A 21,080-nucleotide genomic window follows, 5' to 3' on the forward strand; every position below is an offset into this window, starting at 1 on the left:
AAATGCTGAAAAGAATGTTAGAGAAACAACTTTTCTAGATAGACTTGGAGTGTGATGAAGATTTGCAAATATGGAGTGTTTTTATGAAAATGTGTTACTGCGTTTGAAGGCAGTTTTTTTCAGTTCCCCAAGGAGATTCTTCAAAGAATGTGGAATTTTTACTTCATTGAGATAAAAGTGCTAATGTAATCACTAGAAATGTTAAACAGTCTTTGGCTCTGATTATATCACAAAGTGAAGAGTAGGCCTGAGAGTTGACTTAAGCTTGCTAGGCCATGTGCCCCTCTGCATTTCCATTTGCATTGCCGGCTATGCATTGAGATCAAAGTACTCACGTAATGCTTCAGAACAGTGAAGTTCTGGACAACTACTGCTGAAACAAGAGTTAAATTCAGTACCCTGTTCATATCCACTCACACCATATGAATAAAACTGTGCTAAACAGTTTACTCCAGCTCTCAGCTCTGAGGCTGGGATGGTGCAGACTTGATGGCTGATGCTTGATCCTTCATCGCTGTTGCTTGATTTGATAGTGCCTGATAACTCTCGTCTTGAGAGTGGGCTCAAACTTATGTCAGGGTGACAGTGTAAATGGATGTGCTACATTTTTCCCTGAAAATATGAATAAGGAGAAGCTTATTGCTTGGCAGCCCAGAGAATGTTCCAAGACCAAATTGCCAGCCTGTAAAGAAAAAGAGAAAGGCAGACAGATAATGAAAAAAGCTTGGTTGAAACAATGGGAGTAAAAAAGAAATGAAAAAAAAAAAAAAAAAAAGTACAGCTTAGTCCCCAGGACATTTTTCCTTTTGGAAAAATGATGGGTGGAAGGGCAGATGTCTGTGTGCATGTCCACATGTGTGTGTGTGTACTCAGTGCTGGAACTGGAACTTCACACATCTGAGGGAAACTGCATTCTGAATTGTCATGAAAAACTGGATATTCAATTTATTCTAGAGAACGTCTTCTAAAAAGCATCATGACACATCTATGAAAATGGAGAGACAGAGCAGAGAACTAGATGGCTGGTAAAAAAAGCAAAGGTTTCAAATTTGGCCTTAGCAACTAAGTGGTCTTACGAAACACTTGCACTTAATATCCATGTTCTTAAAAGTATCTGTTGCCAGCCACTGTTGCCTGTTTTTCGCAAACAACAGTTGCAGTGTTTCAGTTTCACAAAGATGTTTTTGTTATGAAACAAATATGTGTGCAGGTGCATCCTAAAACAAATGGCTTAGATGCCATTCATGGGGCTGGCTTTCATTTATGAAGCAGAAAATAAAAATGACCCAAAATAGATCTTTCACTAAGAAGGATTTATTCATGATCATGACTGTGGCCATGCTGAAATCAAGAAGATGGCAAATAAAAAGTACACAGATTGTGCAAAGGATAATGTAATCTCAAAAGAAGAGAGATGGCATCTAGTAAATATTGGTATGGAAAGATAAACTCTGAGCAGCAGCTGCACGCTAGACACTTCCTCACTCAAAATGGAAGACTGTCTTAATGACTTACAGCTTGCAAGATTCTTACTTAATGGAGCCTTGACTGGGACTCTCTGGACTAAACCATTTAACACAATCCTTTTAGCATTAAATAGCTCCTATTGCCAGTCTCATAAAAATATCTCCAAACACAAAAGCATCCTTCATAGTACTAAATACAAACTGCAATTGAAAAAGCTGTGATGTCAGACGTCTCCTCAGAAGTATTTGAGAAATTCTGTTGAATGGTTTGTGCAGGATGTATTTGTGCTCCAGCACAGCTCAGAATGGCTCAGCACTTCTAACCAGCTAGTCAAGGAGCCAAGCAGGTTTGCAGGAAAGTACATGTCACTTATAGCAGGTACTCAGTGGCAAAGAGCTAAATAGTTTTTGAAAGATCTGATTACTGAACGGTTCCTTTTTATTGGCCATGTGCTTTCTCCATGGATGGATTCATTGGATGTGCAACAATAATTGAGTTTCATCCCATGGGTGAAGTCCATTTGGCGACTTAAGTGCAGTCACTTGTCAGGATGGATTTTTCCACAAATGTACATTTTTCAAGTTTGCATGTCTTTTGTCAATACCTCGGCTCTCCAAGGGACAGCATGTCAACTTCCTACACTCTTACATTTGACTGGTACTGAAAATCCGTCTGCTATGGTTCTCTGAAGTCTATTTGATGGCGAAGGCTTTTTGACAACTCCTGCCTCTCCAGAGCTCTTACCTCTTTGTTGTTGTGGGTTGGTTTTTTTTTTTCTCTTCCCAATAACAGAACCTTTTATTCAAGCTAGCAGCATTTATACTCTCTTTTTCTGTTCCTGTCTTCCAAAACAGCAAGCAGTTCCCAAACTGATGAACTCTAATGAACAAGCACCTTGAAGCTTAAGGGCTGCTAATACTCTCTCTCTCAACTCAGCCCTCAGCCTTTATCCAAAGATAAGCATTAAGTTCATGACACAGGGGGAGACAGTAAATAAAAGCCACACCAATAGGAACAAGAGAGGAATTGAAACTATTGCAAATGAAGAAAGCAGTAGAACAACTGGTACAAAATTAACCAGGCCACTGTCTTGTGCAACATACTTGTTTTACTGGGTGGTACTGCGTGCAAGGCAGAATTTTACATCTGTCTGGCAATTATTCCAGAAGAAGGAGACAGGCAGTTGGAAATGAGCATCACTTTGTTCCCGAAGCTATCCTCAAGATCAGAGAAAGAGTGGATGGTAGATGGTAGCTCTCACTTTCTTTGTCAGGATCTAAGAATTGAAGGTCCCAGGCACAGTAAATTCAATACTGAATGAACTGTCAAGAACCTCACAGAAGAACTTTGGAACTGGAGATGATCAATCTGTTTAACTCACTGTCTTTTACCTGATGGTGGCCAGTACCAAATAGTCCTGAGAAAGAAGCTGTAGTAAATTACTGTGGATAAGGTTACTCAATGCTGCAAGAAAATGTCCACTTAAATCCCAGCGGGTCAAATCTGGTTCTTGTAGACAGCACAAGAAATACATGCTGTTAATTTATGGTATTTTTTTCCATCTGACATTCCTCTCAACTTGACAATAAACCTCATCAGTTGCACCTTTGAGACTGATTTTGCTCTTTTAACTTACCTTTTAATTCATGAAAATCTCAGTAGCTTTTATGCTGGTGATGGTGCTTGCAGTTTGCTTTTGTAAAATACTAGTAGTCAACAGCAGATTTCAAAGCCTTATTTTTGTAAAACAACATGAACCAAAACAACCACATTCCATGTAAGCAAGCAAGCAAAATAGAAAAGAAGGATGAGGGAAGCATGGAAGTAAAAGTCGCTAAAGCACCATTTCCTCCCCCTAACAGAAGTTACTCAGGTGGAAACCCTTCATTACAGGACTTGCGTTTGCACTGTTTTCCTGTTGATGCATATAAATTATTATGTGAACTGATAGAGAGAAAAGAAACTCATTAAACAGCTTTTTTTTTAATCTGAACATAGAAAAATCAGCAGCACTTTCTTCCATTCTTTTCTTTCGAACATGATCTAATTAAAAATTGTGGTGGGGAAAAAAAAAGCAGCATTTTAAAGCATTGTCTCCCACTTTGAGATAGAAAGCCAGTTTCTCTGACTAAAACTGGCTGGATAATTCCAGGCTGGAGAGTCCCAGCCTGCCAGTCTGTGAAAATGTCTCCATCTACTGTGTTTCAATCCAAGTCCAGCTAAACATTCTGAAAAAGGAATTTGAAGATCATTTTGTGAACTGTTGTGATGGCAGTTTTAACTTCCAGCCAAACAAAAATGAGACTGATTTTTGCCTGTTCAAACACTGCTTTCATATCTCCCTATTTTTTGTTTGTTAGCTTGCATCCATGAAAATACATATGTATGACCTTTGAGAGAAAAAGTTGTAGTGTTTCCATTGACCATGTTTTACTGGCTTACCAAACAGCAGTTGCCCATGACCATAGCTTGAAGATGATTTTGATTTGCCATTTCTTTCACCTGTTTAGGGGGCTATTTAGTAGCCTCAAGAGGGAAGCATGACTACAACTCTGTCCTCTCATTGTTCACAGCTGATGGAAAGCCATAGTAGGGCTTTATCTGATGGGACACGTAAGACATTTATGATACTAGTTAATATGTATGAGAGTAGCCAGACCAAAAAGAAACAAGGTCTTCAGTGAGCAATAAAGGAGATCTGTTTTCCTTAAGTTTTGTGTCTTGTGGTTGGATTCTCCTGTGTCTCCCTCAGAAGCAGGAACACTGGTAACAGTGCTCTCCAAGGGGATTCCTAGTTATCCAACTGAAGTCCTACTACAACCTTTCTACTCCTACTACATGCTTACAGGGGCATTCATATGGTATCTCTCTCCATACAGCTGTGCATTTTCACAAAACATAACTTCCTATCCTTAAGCCTGCCACCCCTGTATCTAATTTATTTGAAATTGGCCCAACAGTAATTGCAAGGGGACTGAGAGACACAAATACAGAGACAGCAAGATCTCATAAGCTTTATATCCTTAGGAAATCAGGCAAACAAGACCTTTCTGGCTTGGGATCTAGCACAAAGCTGAGTGACTTGGACTACAGTCAAACTGACAACATAACAAATGGGAACACTTATACGGGCTGCAACCATACCCAAGAATTCTGACCTCACTAGTCTGGCATGTGCTTCTGGTTCAGCCTTGTTCTGCTACCAGTTTTCTAACTCTGGCCACTGTCACAGGAATTTTGGAACTTGAAACCCAGACTCCTAACCAAGACAAACCTGTCAAGGGCTGACTGTTACAAAAAGCAGACAGTGGCCTGTCCTTTTCTCCTCCTCCTGTATAGTTCAAATGCTAGAGAGAGATGGATTGTTGTCAGTGGACAAAAGAACTTACTGAACAGCTGCATAATAGCAAATACCAGAAACAATCCAGGCTCTAGATTCTTAGAATATACTGGACCTAAAATAAAAGACTGAAGAATCTGGAAATTACTTTCTGTGAGAAGACTAAAGATCATGCATGATTATTCTGAGAGAAGAGAATTCTACTCTGAGGATCAATTCTCAAATACAAACTCCTAAATTTCCCTTGGAAAGTACCACAGCCACTTAAAGGAGGTGTCTAAGGGCATGACAGGGATAGCTGTGACATCAGGACACAATTCAGAGGGGGGTTCCCCATATTTTACATGTCTAACAGTGGGAACATTTTAAAAACTATGGCTCCAAAGCCTCCCCAAGAAAAGTGGCAGATAATGCTGCATCATCAGCCTGAAGGAAAGCTCAGAACATCTAATATCAGCCATTAGTTGGCAATCCCCAAACCCCACATTTTCATCCTAATTTGGGGCCGTGCACAAACTGCCTATTGCTAATGTGGGAGAAAATGAGAAACCAAAAAACCCCAAGTAGCTCTGTAAAAAGTGGAACTAATGAAGACTGCTTCCCTGGGGACATTTGTCTCACAGTTGATTGGTTTGATAATTAAATGGTAATATTTTGGCAGCAGGAATTCACCCCTTTCTAGACATCAGGGAATCCACAACAAAGAGCAACGTTGTGAATGCCCTAGGCACAGCAAAAGCCAGAATTTACTGCTTACTGGACAATGGAGAACCCTTAGAAGAGAACCTTGACCTTAAATGCTTTCCATTAAAGGCTGAGCTCAGCTTGCACTACTTTTTCAGGAGCAGTGACAATAAGGTCTCTCCTATTCTGTCATTTATTTTCAGGAAACTTGTAAGAATTTTGCATAAATTTGTAAATCACTTTGAGAACCATCCACCTCTGCCTCATCTAAGTGAAATGGTTCAACTGTTTCAAAAGATTGTGAGGAGACAGAGTGACACCCACAGAATGCCCACAGTATGGAATCGACCTTCATTTCTTCAGGCTAGAAAATAAAGCAGCACTAGGGCTGAATGCAGACTGATGTTAATATTCAGTACAACCTCCCTGCAGGGACTTCCTGCAAAAAACTGCTAGTGTTATCTAGGCAGAAGAAGCTGTCTGAGAGCAGAGTTGATCTCCCAGCTTCTGAGGTCATCACCTCTGCCGGGCACTCCCAGTCTTCCACGAGCATAACATGGGCAGTTGTAGTCTTGGCTCTAAAGCTTAAAATCGGATCATTTTCACTTAAAAAACTTCTTCAAAGTTTGCTACCTACATTCCTTTATAGTGAATCAGACAGGTCCTGGACATGCAAATGCTGTTAGTAAATGGATGTAACACCACAGCAATAGGGGGAAAGAGGGCAGTGTTAGGAGGGATAAAGTTGGAACAGCATCATCACTGCCAGAGTCTCCTTTTCACTCTCCCCTGTTTCCACAGAAGATATTTACTGCACCCCAAGATTCTCTCTTTCTGATATGAGTGTGATACGGGCTGAGGTGCTGAATGGTGGAAGCTTTATAGGCAGTTTTACAACCATGGAAGAGACTGGAGGATTTTGCCATTTTTACAGAGGCAGAACCATTCTGTGGCAGAGCAGAAAGACAGTTTCTGCAACAGCCCACCTAATGACCTTCTGTTTTTAACATGGTATGTTTGTGTGTATGGGATGTGTTACAGAAAGACAGATTTGGATTTGGAGAAGCCGCAATTGTTCAGAAAAGCCTGGGACACTAACCAGCCTGCAAACAGAGAACATTGTTTCAATGTTACTTCTGCCCTATTGACTAATTCTCAGAACAAACAGTTTTTACGAAATTCAGACTTCAGCTGTGTAAGTGGGTAAAAAGTGGAGCTTTATGAAATCATGAAAACAAATACTGCTTTAAATGAAAAGTTTGTCTCAGTTTGTGCCACTGCCTCCCTCCCCTGCCGCAATGTGATTTTCCTTGACATTCCTCTTTTTTTTCCTACATTTTAATTGTAAATTAATCACTGACTTGGACATCTCTCTACTGTGCATTAATATGGTTGATATTAACAACAATATTGCTCTCCAGGCATTTGGAATGTGCAAGACTTTTTGTGCACCGAATGGCCCATATTAACTTCTGGAATAGCCAGGTGCAAACTCTATTGCAGTGTTCAAATTAGTTCAATTTCTCTAACTGCTTCTCCTGTAATTGATGGCTCAAATTATAATAAAGTACAATTCCTTTACATGATATATGTTACAACTACTACCTGTTATGCTGAATATTGTATTGCTTTGAAACTGCATTACCCTCTACCTACACCGATCAGATCTTTCTTTTAAAGGAACTACTTATGAACCAGAAAGTGTCTTCACATCATTCAGAAATTATACATATGCTCATGCACTTTATCAGTAGCTGACAGAATGGAGATGGCAAAATTACTGTCAGTCATGTTGCATTCAATCTCACATAAAGACCTGCTTTTTACTATACCTTAAAATTGACAATAAATGCCAGTCGTCTCTCCTTGCCCCATTACTGCATCCAGACATAGCTAGTAATGCTTAAAAGATGCGCACCTTCATCTTAACTGCTTTTAAATTCCAGCTTCATTCTCTCTTTATTCTGCATATACTGTTATTCTCTTATGCCTGCATCTGAAATACTCTCTTTACTATTCTCTTTTTCTGGTGTATGATTACAGTGGGTCATAATTTTTTTCACATGGTAACAAAGATTTGTAAAAAACAAACAGACAAATCAATGAAATCCTGATGGCTCATTGACCCCTAACTGTCTCAGTTCAAATGTCATCCCTGATGGGAAAATAGGGAGGAATGGGTGGATTTGACTTTGGGGGTATGTGCACCTTGAGGTGTGGGTAGAGTATGGACCCTGGAAACTGCCTCTTGCAGCCCATCATGAGTTGGCAGGTCTGTTCCAGCACTCAGAACGCTGGGAGCTGCTTGCAGCTGCTCAAGGAAACGAGTGCTAAGAAGAACATCAATTTCACTGCACCACAGCAGAATCTGGGGAACTTGCAGTTCATCAGAAATGTATTTAGAAATTTGATTTTGATCCAATATGGACTGAAGCCAAATTTAAAAATAACAACATTTGTAGCAAATCAGAAAAGTTGTGTTTTTGCAAGCTCCAACTATAATACTTTATTTTTTCTTTAAACAGAGACTATCAATGTCATCTTCTACTCCTGACGACCAAAGTCCTCAGTTTATTCACAGAAAAAAAATGAAAGGCAGATATCAAAGAGTGAGAGTCTTCACCCAGCTTGCTTTGCCAGGTGTTACAATATGAAATTAAGGATGACCCTTCTCCCAGTCCATGATGGAAAGGCACATGGCAATGTGCCTCACATTTGTGCTGGCAGCAAAACTGGTGCTGAGTTCAGTTAAACACCAACCACAAACAATCTCCACAGATGTTGTGCTACAGATTAAAATATCATCTCAGTGTTCAGTAGCTTTCAAAAAGGCAAAGTGCATTAAGAACTCTTACGAAGGGGACTGAGAAAAAAAATATAAAACATCACGAGGCTGCTAAGTGTCTTCACTACTGCATGCAGTGCTGGTTCTTCCCCTTCAGTTTCAAAAACAATACAGTAGACTTACTGTATGGCAAAAGGTATGGCACAACTTCTGAATAAGGAGAAAGTAAGTATACTGCAAGTCTTAGGCACAGTGAAGAAAACAGTGTGGTAAGAAATCTACAGATTTCTAAATTCGTAACTGACAAGGAAAGGAGCAATAGGGAATTGTTAAATACTAATTCTCATAATACTTGAACTAGTAATGCTATTAAGCAGACGATTTAAAACATACAAAAGGAGCTATTTTTTCACACAACAGTTATAACACAGAATTCATTGCTACAAAGTGTTGTGTAAGCTAATCCAAAAGGATTCAAAAAGCAATCAGTTAAATTAATTAAAAAAAAGTCCATCCAGTGGTCCTAAACAGAAAGCTTTAGCGCCAATATTCCAGAACCAAGTCCCTAAGCCACAGAAAACTGAAAATGGGAAAGATGTACCTGGAGATTGATCCATCCACATTCACGAGTTTTTACATTCTTTACATGAACATCTAATACTTACTACTGTTAGTGAGAGAATGCTGGATTTGATGATCTATTCAGGATATTCTTATATTCAAATAGATTTCACTGAGATGTTCAGGAGACAGAAGCCATGAAAGTACCTATGTAAAAAGATATAATGGGATGTCCGAAAATGGGCAGGTGATCAGCTCTTTAGCTTTCCTGAATAGTGCAGAGAACCACCAAATTTTAAAAGAGGTGACTGTTATTTGAGCAGCAAGTGCAGCTGCAACTGGTCTTTCTCATCCCTTTCTTTGCTTGCTCTGACTAAACAATAAAAAGGCAAAAAGTTTACAGATGTATGTTGCCTTTGGGTAAAAGTTTGCAGATGTATATTGTCTTTATGCAAAATATGTTCATTTATGATACAAGCACACCAACAAGAAATACACATCAAGAATGTATTATGGACTAACTATAATACCCAGACACTCAGTTCATGTCCTGTGACGTGCAAAGAAATAGACAACAGACTTCCACTTCTCTTGAGAAGAAAACTCCCCCCATCATGACTGGTCATTCAAAACTCACATTAAAAACAAGTTGGTAAAGAACAAAAGTAAATGTATGTAATGAAACTGACAATCCTTATTGTAAAATCACTTCACTCACTTCACTGTTTTCATTATACCCAGGGAGCTGTGATTCCTGTTCAATACCCTGCACAGGCAATATTTGAAGATGGTCTTGCAATGCTTGTTGACAAGTATGTTAAAACAGTTAGTATTCTCCTGAGGCAGCTTTAATGTTTGTGATTGTTCCCTGGGTTTTTGTCAATTGACTTCATCCTTCTTGAGAAGTGGAGACAAGGTTCCTGCATGTGCTGTGCCCCGATGGAATGTGCTACCTTAGCGCACACGCTGCACCCTTCCATCCACTTTCACGTGTGGCATTTTTTGCAGAAATCCTGGTCGCGGCCTGCAGGAGTAATCCGGAAAGTCCACTGAAAATTCACCATAGTCTGTACACCACGATCAGCAAACAGGCAGTCATAATGACAGAATGCTGCTCTTAAATGAGTTCTTCGCAATAAAAGCAGGGTATAAAACCATATTCTGGTCAGACATGAGTTTTAGACCTGTGTTTTGTGCTTTAGCCAGCTACTTGCGTAGACCTTTCTCCCTCCTGTGCCTCGCCTGGCTGTGGGCCAAGTTCACCACAGGCTTGATGCTGCAGTGGCGTGAGGGCGGGTCAGAGCCGGGCTGTACCTGCACCCCAAGCCGAGAAGGGCACAAAGCCTCGGTTCCACCGCTGTGTGACAAGTGCCTACAGAGCCCTCACCACACGGCCAGGCGAGGCGAGGCGAGGCGCGGCGAGGCGAGGCCCGCTTCGCCGCCCGCCCGTCCTCCCCCTCAGGGAAAGCCGCAGAACTACAACTCCCAGCAGGCATTGCGCGCAGAAGCGGCGCTCTTCACCGGAGACTAAAATTCCCAGCAGGCTCCGCGTCCGGCCGGCGCCCGGCTCCCAGCAGGCTTTGCGGGATGGCCCGGCCTCCCCTCCCCGCCCCGCCCCGCCCCGCCCCGCCCCGCCGGCGGGAAGACTACATCTCCCAGCAGGCCGCGCGGCCCCGAGACCCTCCATTTCCGGGAGCGGCGCCGCGTCTCTCGCTTGGCAGAGGCGGCGGCTGCCCGGAGCGGGCCTGGCTCGGCGGCGCGGCGGCGGCGGCGGCTGCCCGGGGCGCGGCGAGCGGGGCCTCCTGGGGCCGGCGGCGGAGGAGGGCAGCGAGGCCGGGGAGGTCTCCAGGCGGTCGGCGCCATGCTGAATATGTGGAAAGTGCGGGAGCTGGTGGACAAGGCGTGAGTGCGGCGGGGCGCGGGCGGGCGGGCGGGCGGGGCGGGGGGCCGGGGGCGGCTCGGTCGTGGCCCCTCAGCCGGGCCCGTGCTCCCCCCCCCCCCCCTCACAACATGGCCGCTGCCCCTCCCCCTGCTGAGGTGGCTGCCTCACACCCACTCCGTGCCCAGCTGACCCCTTCCCCTCTCCCCCTGCCCGCCTTCGTCCCTGCTCCCCGAGGGACTGGCCGGTGTGGCCCCCTGCTCGTCCTCCCGGCGAACGGCTTTGGCCCCTCCGGCAGGCAGGGGCTGCTTTCCAGGTAGTCTGTGGCCTTTCCATTATGGCTGGCTGTTTTCCCGCCCCTCTTGGGCTCCTCTGGGCCCTTCCAGCTCTTGGCGAGCTGTGCTTCTTCTTTGGGTACCCCCTTCTCTGACAGGGTCCCGGGGGGTGCGTGCCCATTTTGGTACCTGAGCCCTTAAAATCTGTCTCTGCTGCATTGGCTCCTGCCGTGGCCCCTAGGCCCCTTAGGAAGAAACAGACAAGTCACTCAAAGAAGGAGGGGAGTTAAGAACCACCTGTACGGTAGTAAATTTTCAGAGTGCTTCCAAAGTCACCCCGTGCTCTCTACGCGTGTTCCTCCTCCCTAAGGACAGGTCCCTACTGCAACTGCCATTGACCCACCACCCTTGGGCCTTCCAGAGGGGGAGCACGGTAGGGGAGTGAAATGCTGTATCCCACCCCTTAAACATTTAAATAGCTCAGGTATTTGCAAGTTTATTTCCTCGACTAGAACCTCCTCCTCCCACCGCAAACTTGGCTGCGGTCTTGGTTATCACAATCACCGTGTTGCAGCTCGAAAGCGTGACGTTATTGTCATGTTTCTCAGCCACTCCTTTATTATTAGCATGAGAAAAATTTGATATGGTGGAGAACTTAAAGATTATGTTTTTCCTCCTTAAACAATAAATCTTTAGGGGCAAACCTGGAGCACTTTTCCATGAATGTGGACTAATTAGAGGAATAACTGGCTGAAGGTCTGTAGATTAGTATATACCAAATGAGATTACATGAACTAATAGTTGTATCTAGCCTTAGAAGTCAAAGAGTCAGTCTTTCAAAATTGAGGTTCCATTTTGAACAATTTTTGGTTTTGTTTCTCCAAACAGTTCTTAAACTGGTCTGCTTTATATATAGGTTTAAAGACAGCAAACTGAAGAGAAATGGCAGCTTACTTATGATAATCAAATATTTTGCTTATGGTGCTGTATACCAGACTGAGACTTTTCTAGGCCAAGAATCAGTTGACATTTAAAAACCACTGTGAATAAGACTTCTCCTGAGGACGTTGTTTATTTTTTACAGCTTCTTGCATGCAAAGCCAGCCCTTGCTAAAGTAGTTTTAATGTGACAAATGAGGTATATAGTAGGACAACCCAAATAGGCTTGTCTTGAGTTCCAGGATTTAAAAGGACACTTTCAGGGAAATCAAGTTTTTCTGAGTTTTGCTTGTGTACTTTTGTTTGTGTAGGTTTAATGATCACTATAGCATTATAACACTGTCACTGTTTTTAAAATGTTTACTTTTAAGATACTTCATAAGTTATTAAGCCAAACATACATAAAAATCTGGTTTGGAAAAGATATTTGATTTCCAAAACAGGTGTAAGTGGTGCACATTTCAAATAATAAAAAAATTTTTTTAAATAAACTTCAGTGTCTGGCAATAACGTTTTCCAAATAAAGCAGATTGTGTATTTAAAAAAAATAAAGGGAGCAGGGGGAAAGTGGAGCCTGCAGAGTAAATAGTATTTAGAGACATCAAAATCAATAGTCCCATTGTGTGTGGTGCAGATTTGTCATAATGTCTTCTGTCTTAAGGCCATGACTTACAAAATTCTCTGCAGGAGAGGCTAAGTGATATTATCTGCCTCATAAATAACCGCTGATGCTGTGGCAGAAGCATACTGAACTTTAACAAGAAACTCTCTTTCCTTAAAAAAGGAATGTGATTATAGGGGGACTTTGAAAATGTGCAAACAGCTTGAAATTTTGCCAGTTCAAACTTTGATAGCTTTGTAGTGGCTGTTAGTTCTGCATCTTGGTTCCATATTCAACTGATATTTAGCATCTTAGAATTTCAACTTACTCATCTGGTATTTTTATCCTTATTTGGGCTTCATGTGGCTGAGAGCTTGGTTAGGTCAGTGGTATTTCAAGGTGGAGGACTTTTTAATAAACAGTTGTCAGATTTTTTGGTGAGTGAAAGTTCAGTAAGCGATGATATATAGTTAAGCTACTATTAATTATTCTTTTCAATGTCTGCGGGCTACTTTAACAGCAAAAAACCAAAGTAAAAATGGTAACCTATTAAAATTCTTCAAAGTTTTAGAACCTAAAAATAAGTTAACTGCAAAATACACAGGAAAAATCAAGTTTGTGTTTAGTATTACTGAAGTATTTGGTATTTATGTTTTCTTCAGTGTGATAGAAATTGAGCAATCAAGTTCATTAGGTCATTCCTGCTTTGTAGTTCTCTTCACATTAGAACCGCCTCTATTATTTGTACTGTAGCATTTTCTAGTAACTCAAAAGTATGGATCTGCATGCTTTTGTGCATAAGAATTATTTTTGATACTGAATGGTGGTCCTATTATATAAGAAATTTAGGAAGACTATGTGATAGAGTATTAGATTTAGACTGTTCTAAGATGTGACAAGGTACTTTGTGTCTTGTTCTCCCTTTCGTTAACCTCATTGTTCTTAGTTGCTAATATAACTTCCCCCCTTAAATTTAAAGTGCCTTGATTAGTTATGATTGAACAGTAACACCTTGTTTCTAACTGGGCATTGCGAATAAGTTTGGGCTTTAAACCAAATAAGTAATGAAGCCTGTCTGTGCCTAGTAAAATTTACTTGTCCTAAGCTTTATTCTTGCAGTTTCTAAATAAATGTCAAACTTCTTCCACCCTCAAGTTTCTTCTCAGGTACTGCAATGTGTACGAGAGTTCTTCATATGTGGGGAATTATATTGAGTTTCTGTTGAGTTTCTGGTTAGCTTGTAGTTTAGAAGGTGTAGGTCTACATTTTTTTATTTCCTCTGGAATAAATTCTATTTCACATTATTTTGTTATGTGAATAAATTAATTTCAGAAGGTAGCTTTTCACTCTTTTTTTTTTTTTTTTTTTTTTTTTTTTAGATGTTCACTTGTATGGGTTCTTTTCCCCCAGTAGGTCAAAACTTAATTGGAAAGCAAACAAAAGCATTGGAAAATAAATGGAGCCCTCTGTGTTCAACTTGTTTGCTCTATAACAGTAAACTTGGTTTAAATGGCAGAGGTTTCTGATGGCTCAAGTCCAGGGTGGTGCTTGATGCAAAGTGAGTGAGTCAGGTGGCACTTCTGAGTCACTCCTGAAGTAATGTAGTAGACTTTTTGTTAGATTCTGGTTTGTCATAGACTTAGGTTACGTCTGTGGTAGAAATGTGTAGCCTAAGCATTATATACAAGAGATGGCCAATTTTTCTGACCTAATGAGCTGCATACCAACATCTTAACATGACAGAGTGCAGAGGCACACATCGCATACTTTAGATAGCTGGTGGGGTTGTGAGCTCTAAGAACATTTGGCAGGTAGGAAGTGTGCTGGTCACCAGCTATCCCACTGCTCTGCTGCACGATGGGTTTTGCAGCTTTGTCTCTGGGCGAGCTGGTGACAGTAGTCCTGGATGTTCTGCAGCTCCCATAACAGGGGGTTCATGTTACCCCATGCCTGCTCCAAAACAGCCCTGTAGTTGTGATGAAACTTGAGGGCAAGTGTTGCATTTGAACTGCTTGTGAGCTGCATGAGACTATCTGCAGGCTGGCCAGTACTGTGTAGGAGCAGCTTATATGAGAAATGTCATATTTTTATTGGTATAGGTGCATCTGTACTTTGATAATCAAACCATCAAAGGCCCCAACCAAGTATCTACCTGCTGTGTGATAACAGAACTGGCAAAAGGTATTGTAGTCCTTGACATATGGAGTCCTGGCTGTGGAAATCTAGAGTATTATGCAACTTGGTAACTTCCTTTTTTAATCTTATTAGATAAGTATATGTTGTGCTTTGTGTTCCCTGTGAAATTTCTAGGGGAGTTCTGCAAAGAAAACCCTATGGCATTTTCAAAAGAAAACAAGGACTGTTAAGAAACCCCGTTAAAACAATTTTTAGCTTGGCAGAAGCAGGAAGGTATTAGCTTGGCCTTGTGGCCAAGTTCAAAAGCCAGGCCATCATAACTCTCTCTAATTTTGCTGAATTCTCACTTCTTGAAGCAGAATCTGCTGATTCTTATTTTCCTGAAATGTAACTGTATGTTGTTAACCTAGCACAAGGTTCTTCTGCTTAAAGCAGAAGACAGCACTTGTGCATATATAGTTAGCAAGGCTAGTTGGACTCTTCAGAGCAATAATTCCTCTCAATATAAGATGTCATTGTAACTTAACTTTTTTGCTAACTAGTTTCTGTCACAGACATGCAGTAAGCAGGTTTGAAGACCTTTGGACCCATTACGATTAGATTGCTGCCTGTGTCACAATGTGATGAGACTTTACAGCCACTTTCTTTAAAATTTCATTACCATTCTGGACCCAGGTGCCCACCAAAGCCACTCTATCACTCCCCCCTTCAGCTGAACAGGGGAGAGAAAATATAATGAATCCACCACATGCACCAACTTGCATGACCAGAATGTGAGCGAGCTCATTTTAAGAACCTTCTGCACATCAAAGGGTAAGAAACAGTCCAATTAAAAATTTGGTGAAGATGACAGATCTGTATGTAGTAAGGACTGTATGATCCAAATGTTCATTTGAATTAGTTAAGGTGGGTGAGATAGTTGTCACTGAGTTTTTGAGCTTCTTAGATGTATAGTTAAGAGGAGAGAGCCTGTGAATTTCTTGCCAGTATTAGGAATATGACAGCTGCCATCCTCCTGTTTTTTCCATGCATCTTCCAGTTCAGTTTGTCCACCTAGCTGAGTCCTAACTGCTTTGCTACTACTGCTCTTAGCCACACCTTTCTAGTGACCCAGCAGGAATGTATTTGCACTCCCTCATGTGAGTGGGAGTTGAAGTGTTACAGAGCTAGGTTTTCATACATTTTGCAAGCTTGATGAATTGCCCAAGTATGTAATATCTTAAGCTGTTTTTAAATGGAGAGCAAATTGTCTTGTTTAGAACTTACTATAATGCTTGTACAGACGCTAAATTCTAGAATCATTTGTAACAGTTGAGAATTTATTTGTAGAGTTAGGCACTAGGGTCCTCTATTATTTGTTCTGATGTTACATCTGTGCAAGCAGGAAGGATTTTTAGTGTTAGTGGAAAAGGAAGGGTTAAAGGAGCTGCTATCATTAGCTCCAATACAACTAGATAGGGGAGAAGTTCTTTTAGTTAATAAACAGCATGTTTTCTTTAGTACTTCTAATTGTACAAGCTGTAAAGAGAAGGGTAAATTATTGGTAAAATAGAGTGAATTACTGCTTCGATTGTCATTGCAATTCCTAGCTGTTGTAGCCTAAAGCATGGCATGTAAATTAGACCTTGCACTTCAGCTGAGGAGTAGAGGTTTCTGGACTACCCCCACTTCACTGATGAGGAAAACTAAAAAGATAACTGTGTCAAGTAAACCAAGTCACAGTGAGTTGATAACAGTCAAAACTCTGGATTTGCTGACTTCCAGTCTGATGTTGTCCAATAGCTCATGCTATGTCTGCATTATACATATTAATATGGTAAATGCATACCAGTATTTTACCCTACAATTACATGACTTAAAGTTAACTTTCAGTTGCTTATTGCCTGTAGTATGCTCACATTTGACCAACATATAAGCAGGATCTTATGTATACTCAGCTGGCAGTTTTAAATCCTCTTGCCTAACTAATTTCTTTTTTTAATATGCCTGTAATTGTTCTTGTTTATGGGTGATTTTCTTACGGTTCATGGATTTGTCCACCCAGACTATTGAGCTCTTCTGTAATGAAGTGCTGTTTGCTGGTTTAGTAATAGCAGGTATTACGGTAAATGATCCATCACAGGATATATCCAGCAAAAGGGTAAATAACTGTCTAACACTAGTCCATTGCTATCTGACCTTCCCGTAAACTCCCTTGCTCCAGGATCATTTAGTTTTCTTTATATTTAGGATTTATTTTGGTTTGCATAAGCAAGATCTTAAGAGCAGTGAATACTTCCATCGTTTTATGTAAGGGACAGTTAACCCTCACTGCATGAGTTATCCTCCTATTGCTGCTTAAGAGATGTCCTGCTGTTAACGGCTTTAAGAACAGCATTTTGCATCATTATTACAAGCAAGGTGATGATTATTCTCTCCAGCCCTATAAGAACTTGGCCTCTGCCTGGTTACCAGAGAGTGAGAGAGAGAAGAAATAGTCTTGGGAATGCAAAGGAAGACTGTATTTGTACATACCATTTGGCTCTGCAGCAGTCCGTGGCTGTGTCTGCCAAGCATTTGTCACAGCACTTACTACTTAGGGCTTTCCTCCTTCCTTTAAAAAACTTCAAAGAAGTTGCTGGTTTTAATAAGGAATAAAAATTGTTATAGTCTTTGGGCCATGTAATTTAGTATTGGTGATAAGCATCTTTGAAAGTATTATGCTGTTATCTCATGTGCATAGATATGTCATTCTCCTGTTTGAATATTCAACTGGTGGAGTAATCAAAAGTAGGAAAATATTACAAGCTGAACTATATATTAAGAGTTAGCATAAGGTAGTTGTGACCAAACACACAAGTTTCATCAACACACTGCTTCAAGTGGTGCTTTTGTTAGTGCTCTTTCAACTGTATTATTGCCATTTTACACCCTATGGAAGCTAACAGTAGTTTGTATTATGTTGCATAAGGCTAGCTAAGGTGTTTGCCTTATGTATTTTCAGGGAACCTAAATGATGTGTGTATTTTTAAAACATAGCTTTGCATCGCCTTGCCAGAAGTAAGACTAGGCTTCTGCTTGGGAAGTAAATGAAGCTGGTCAAAGATAAGAGCCTTACCTACATCACTGTGTGCAACTGTGGTCAAAAGGATCAAGGTGCTTAACTCAGTTCTGTGCTGATTCCTCTTGGCTCTGTTGCCAGCTAATGTATTATAAAATATTAGCTGATTTGCATAATTATTTCATACACAAGGTATAATTACTTCCAAAGCATTGTGCAAATGTGGAACATGCTACTGCTTTCTCTCCTCAGGCTTGCCTATTTCAAGGTGCAACTCTAAGCACTGGAGTGGTCCTAAAATGCAATCTTTAAATTCTAATCTGATTCTTGTATCTCATATCTGCCTCCATTCATTTCAACTTTTAAATGAATTTCTGTATTTATGTGAAAATGATAAGCTTTTGTAAAAACAGAAGGGTGAGATGTTGGAGAATGAGTGAAGCATTGTCTCACAGGATGGTAGGTTTAGAACACAAAAATGTGGTGATCTTAAGAGTTGTGTGCTTCATTTTGGAACTTTTGGAATTTCTCTCATTGGTTTATTCTGAAGTTTGGGATACAGCTTGTCCACAAGTCATGATACAAGAAGTCCCATTTGAAGCTGTGAAACTCATCTCCAACATGCAGAACACGACATGTTGCTTCAACTATGTTCCAAATACTTTGCTGGCATGTGCTTGATGTGAAACTTCAACTTCCAAATTACCACTGTGTCTTCCGAACTAACATTAAGACAGTATTTAAAAAGGGGGGACAGGAAATTGAGACTCCTTGGTTTTGGAAAAAGTAGGACAGTTACTCCCTTTAATTGCTTTTTTACTAAAACAAAGATGTACAATAGTGTAAATTTCTGTTTAAAGTTGACTGTTTTACAGACTTTTTTTAAATGCTTATCTCAATTTTTTTAATTCATAAGGCAAAACTGATACAGGGCAAGAAGATGAAAAACTAAATTAGTAGCAAATGTACCAAGTGAATAAAGTAGTCAGTTTTGCGATTGGTCTTTTCCCAGCTCCTTATAGTGTGCTGGATCTTATTGACATAGGTCAAGTATGGGCCCAGTTATAGACAAAGATTGACAGCTGCTGTTGTCTTTCAGTTTGGAGCATGAGCTTTATTTACCTGTTCTGTTTGGAATAAACAGCTTTAGTATAGATAAAACTTTCTTTTGAGGATGCTCAGTAGTCTCTTTAGAAAGAGCAATTGTGTAGGAGAGCATAACGCTTTCATGACAAAACAGTCCCTCAGTTCTGCCTCTGAAAAATATGATTCTAACTGGGGTGCACTTTATTTTTCAAGGTACAAGTGTTTGTTAAGATAAGGTCACGTGAAATTGTTAACAAGTTGGTAGTTCACTGCTTTCCAGAAAGCTGCGTAGGCTGTGGTTCTCCGTGTTATTGAAAAAATACTGTGTTAGAAAAAGTATTCAGTACTTATTTATTCTTGTGTCATGTGCTGCGTAAGTATGGTGGTTTGGGTTGCTGTGCAGTGAACCAGGTAGAGGAGCAGATCCAATTGGAAGCTTCCTTTCTTCCTTTGTGTCTCTCCCAAAAGGACTTTGTAGGTTATTTGTTTTTAAGTTAGATTAGTTCCCTACCTAGACTTGTTTGCCATACAACTGCACAAGTGTTTGTGTTGCATATCTGAGGAAGCAGTGTTGAGGTGGGAGGGAAGGGGATAGGAGAGGGATCATTAAAGCTAGTGTAAGTGGAGGACACAGGAACACGTCGCTGAGTCTCCACTTGTAGTTGCCCTGAAGTCTCAAATGCTGTCAGCACTAGCACATATATGAAAGCATAACCTAAGACATGAAATCTTAGGTTGTAGTTTCACAGTCAGTGTAAGCGTAGGCTGATGGTAAAAGAGGTTTCACAGCCTTCCGTCTGCCACAGACTGCACACTTCTCTCCTTTTTGCTGGCACTAGCATACTTTCTGCTTGATGAGAGAATCTCTCTCAGACTAACCAGTTGTTTTTGCCAATTAAATTCTCCACTGGATCAGTTCCCTGGTATAGTTAACTCCATGGTCACACAAATATTTGTACTGGCATAAAGGAAGGAATGGTACTTGGGTAAGAATAAGTGGCTGGGGGCGAAGGAGGGCAAGGTACAGATTTAGTACTTGAAGTATGCCCTTAGCATGTGGTTTCACAAGTAGGTTGAGAAGCTCTAAGCTTATTCTTCAACTAAAAGAGAATGTCCCACTTTTATACCTGGCCATTCACTGTCTTTGCCTTCGTTATGCTGCTGTTGTGTAGTTCAGTATTTGCTTGTGCTGTCTTGCTGATATAGCTAAAAAAAGCCCAAGCTTTTAGGGTTCATAACTGATTTGGCAGCGTGTTGCATAAGCAGTTGATAGGCGAAAGGACAGGAAGATAGGCTGGGACACTTTTTCGACGATAATACATTTTTGCGTAACTTTTATTATTTGAAACTGCACTGTTAGTCGTTTGTTAGCTGCAAAACTGCTCTAAAAGTTCACAAATTTAAATTTCTTAAGGTTGCTCTTCTATTTTGTATATCACTACTTCAAGCTCCTGAGCTAACCTTTCTGTGTTTGTATCATTGTTGTGTTGGGGGATATGCATCAGTATTTCTGGTTCCACTTTCTGGTCCCCAAACTGGGAGAAAGGGTATAGACTGAAATATAGTTGTGTGTCTTGTATGGTGCTGCTTTGAATGATTCGGGCTGGAAGTGGTCTCAGGATCTAACAGATGTTTATATGAGATGTTATCAACTAAATTTAAAAGCGCAGCTAATTATATTAGAAATACTGGTAGTATATAATTCAGAATACCACTCTTACCACTCTGATAACTGTGTAGACTGTTATTTTAGATAGTTTAAATCTTCTTGGGTGTGTTTGGTTTGCCACTAAAAATGAAACTAATGTGACAACACCAGTGTTGTTAGTGTGTATTTGTGTTGTAAGGAAACCTCAAAGCTGTGGTACTCTTCCCTTCCATCACTGAAATAGTATGTCCTATCCTAACCAGTTAAATATTGACTGCATGCTTAATAGATATTAATTGGTTCATTTGGGATACAATTAGAAATATTAGTGTATATTCAACTTGTTTAATGAGACTGACCTGCATTTTTTTAATCTGTTGTAATAATAATGAGACCTATTGGGAGTTAGTACAGTTTTTTCCTCTGCTCCATTCTGAGTCATAGCAATAAATGTTTTTCTTGTTGGTTGCTCTCCCTGTCCTGTCAAGCTGTTTAGAAGCATCCTAATGTACTTTACAGACTATTCAGTGTTTCCTCTCAAGAGGTAACTTTATATTTAGTAAACAAATACATCCCTATGTGATTCTTGGGAGGTGTGTGTTTTGAGTTCTGGGAGACTACTCAGTTGAAGATTTCTCT

The 21,080-nt window shown here is 40.6% G+C and overlaps 1 protein-coding gene and 1 long non-coding RNA gene across 2 annotated transcripts in view; one reads left to right on the top strand and one right to left on the bottom strand.

The window, feature by feature from the left end:
- Positions 1–254: 254 nt before the first annotated feature.
- Positions 255–10,264, bottom strand: LOC121232542. Its single transcript, XR_005931166.1, has 3 exons — positions 9,791–10,264; positions 8,942–9,044; positions 255–682 (listed from the first exon to the last, which is right to left on the bottom strand). It is a non-coding gene; the product is annotated as an uncharacterized LOC121232542 (long non-coding RNA).
- Positions 10,265–10,543: 279 nt separating this feature from the next.
- Positions 10,544–21,080, top strand: part of CLINT1 (clathrin interactor 1) — a 53,654-nt gene continuing 43,117 nt past the window's right edge. The window contains exon 1 of the mRNA XM_029998000.2: positions 10,544–10,739. Coding sequence (XP_029853860.1) covers positions 10,699–10,739 — 41 coding nt within the window. The 5' untranslated portion in view covers positions 10,544–10,698. The remainder of the gene's footprint in view (positions 10,740–21,080) is intronic.

This window comes from Aquila chrysaetos, chromosome 22 (genome assembly GCF_900496995.4).
Source record: "Aquila chrysaetos chrysaetos chromosome 22, bAquChr1.4, whole genome shotgun sequence".
NCBI lineage: Eukaryota > Metazoa > Chordata > Aves > Accipitriformes > Accipitridae > Aquila > Aquila chrysaetos.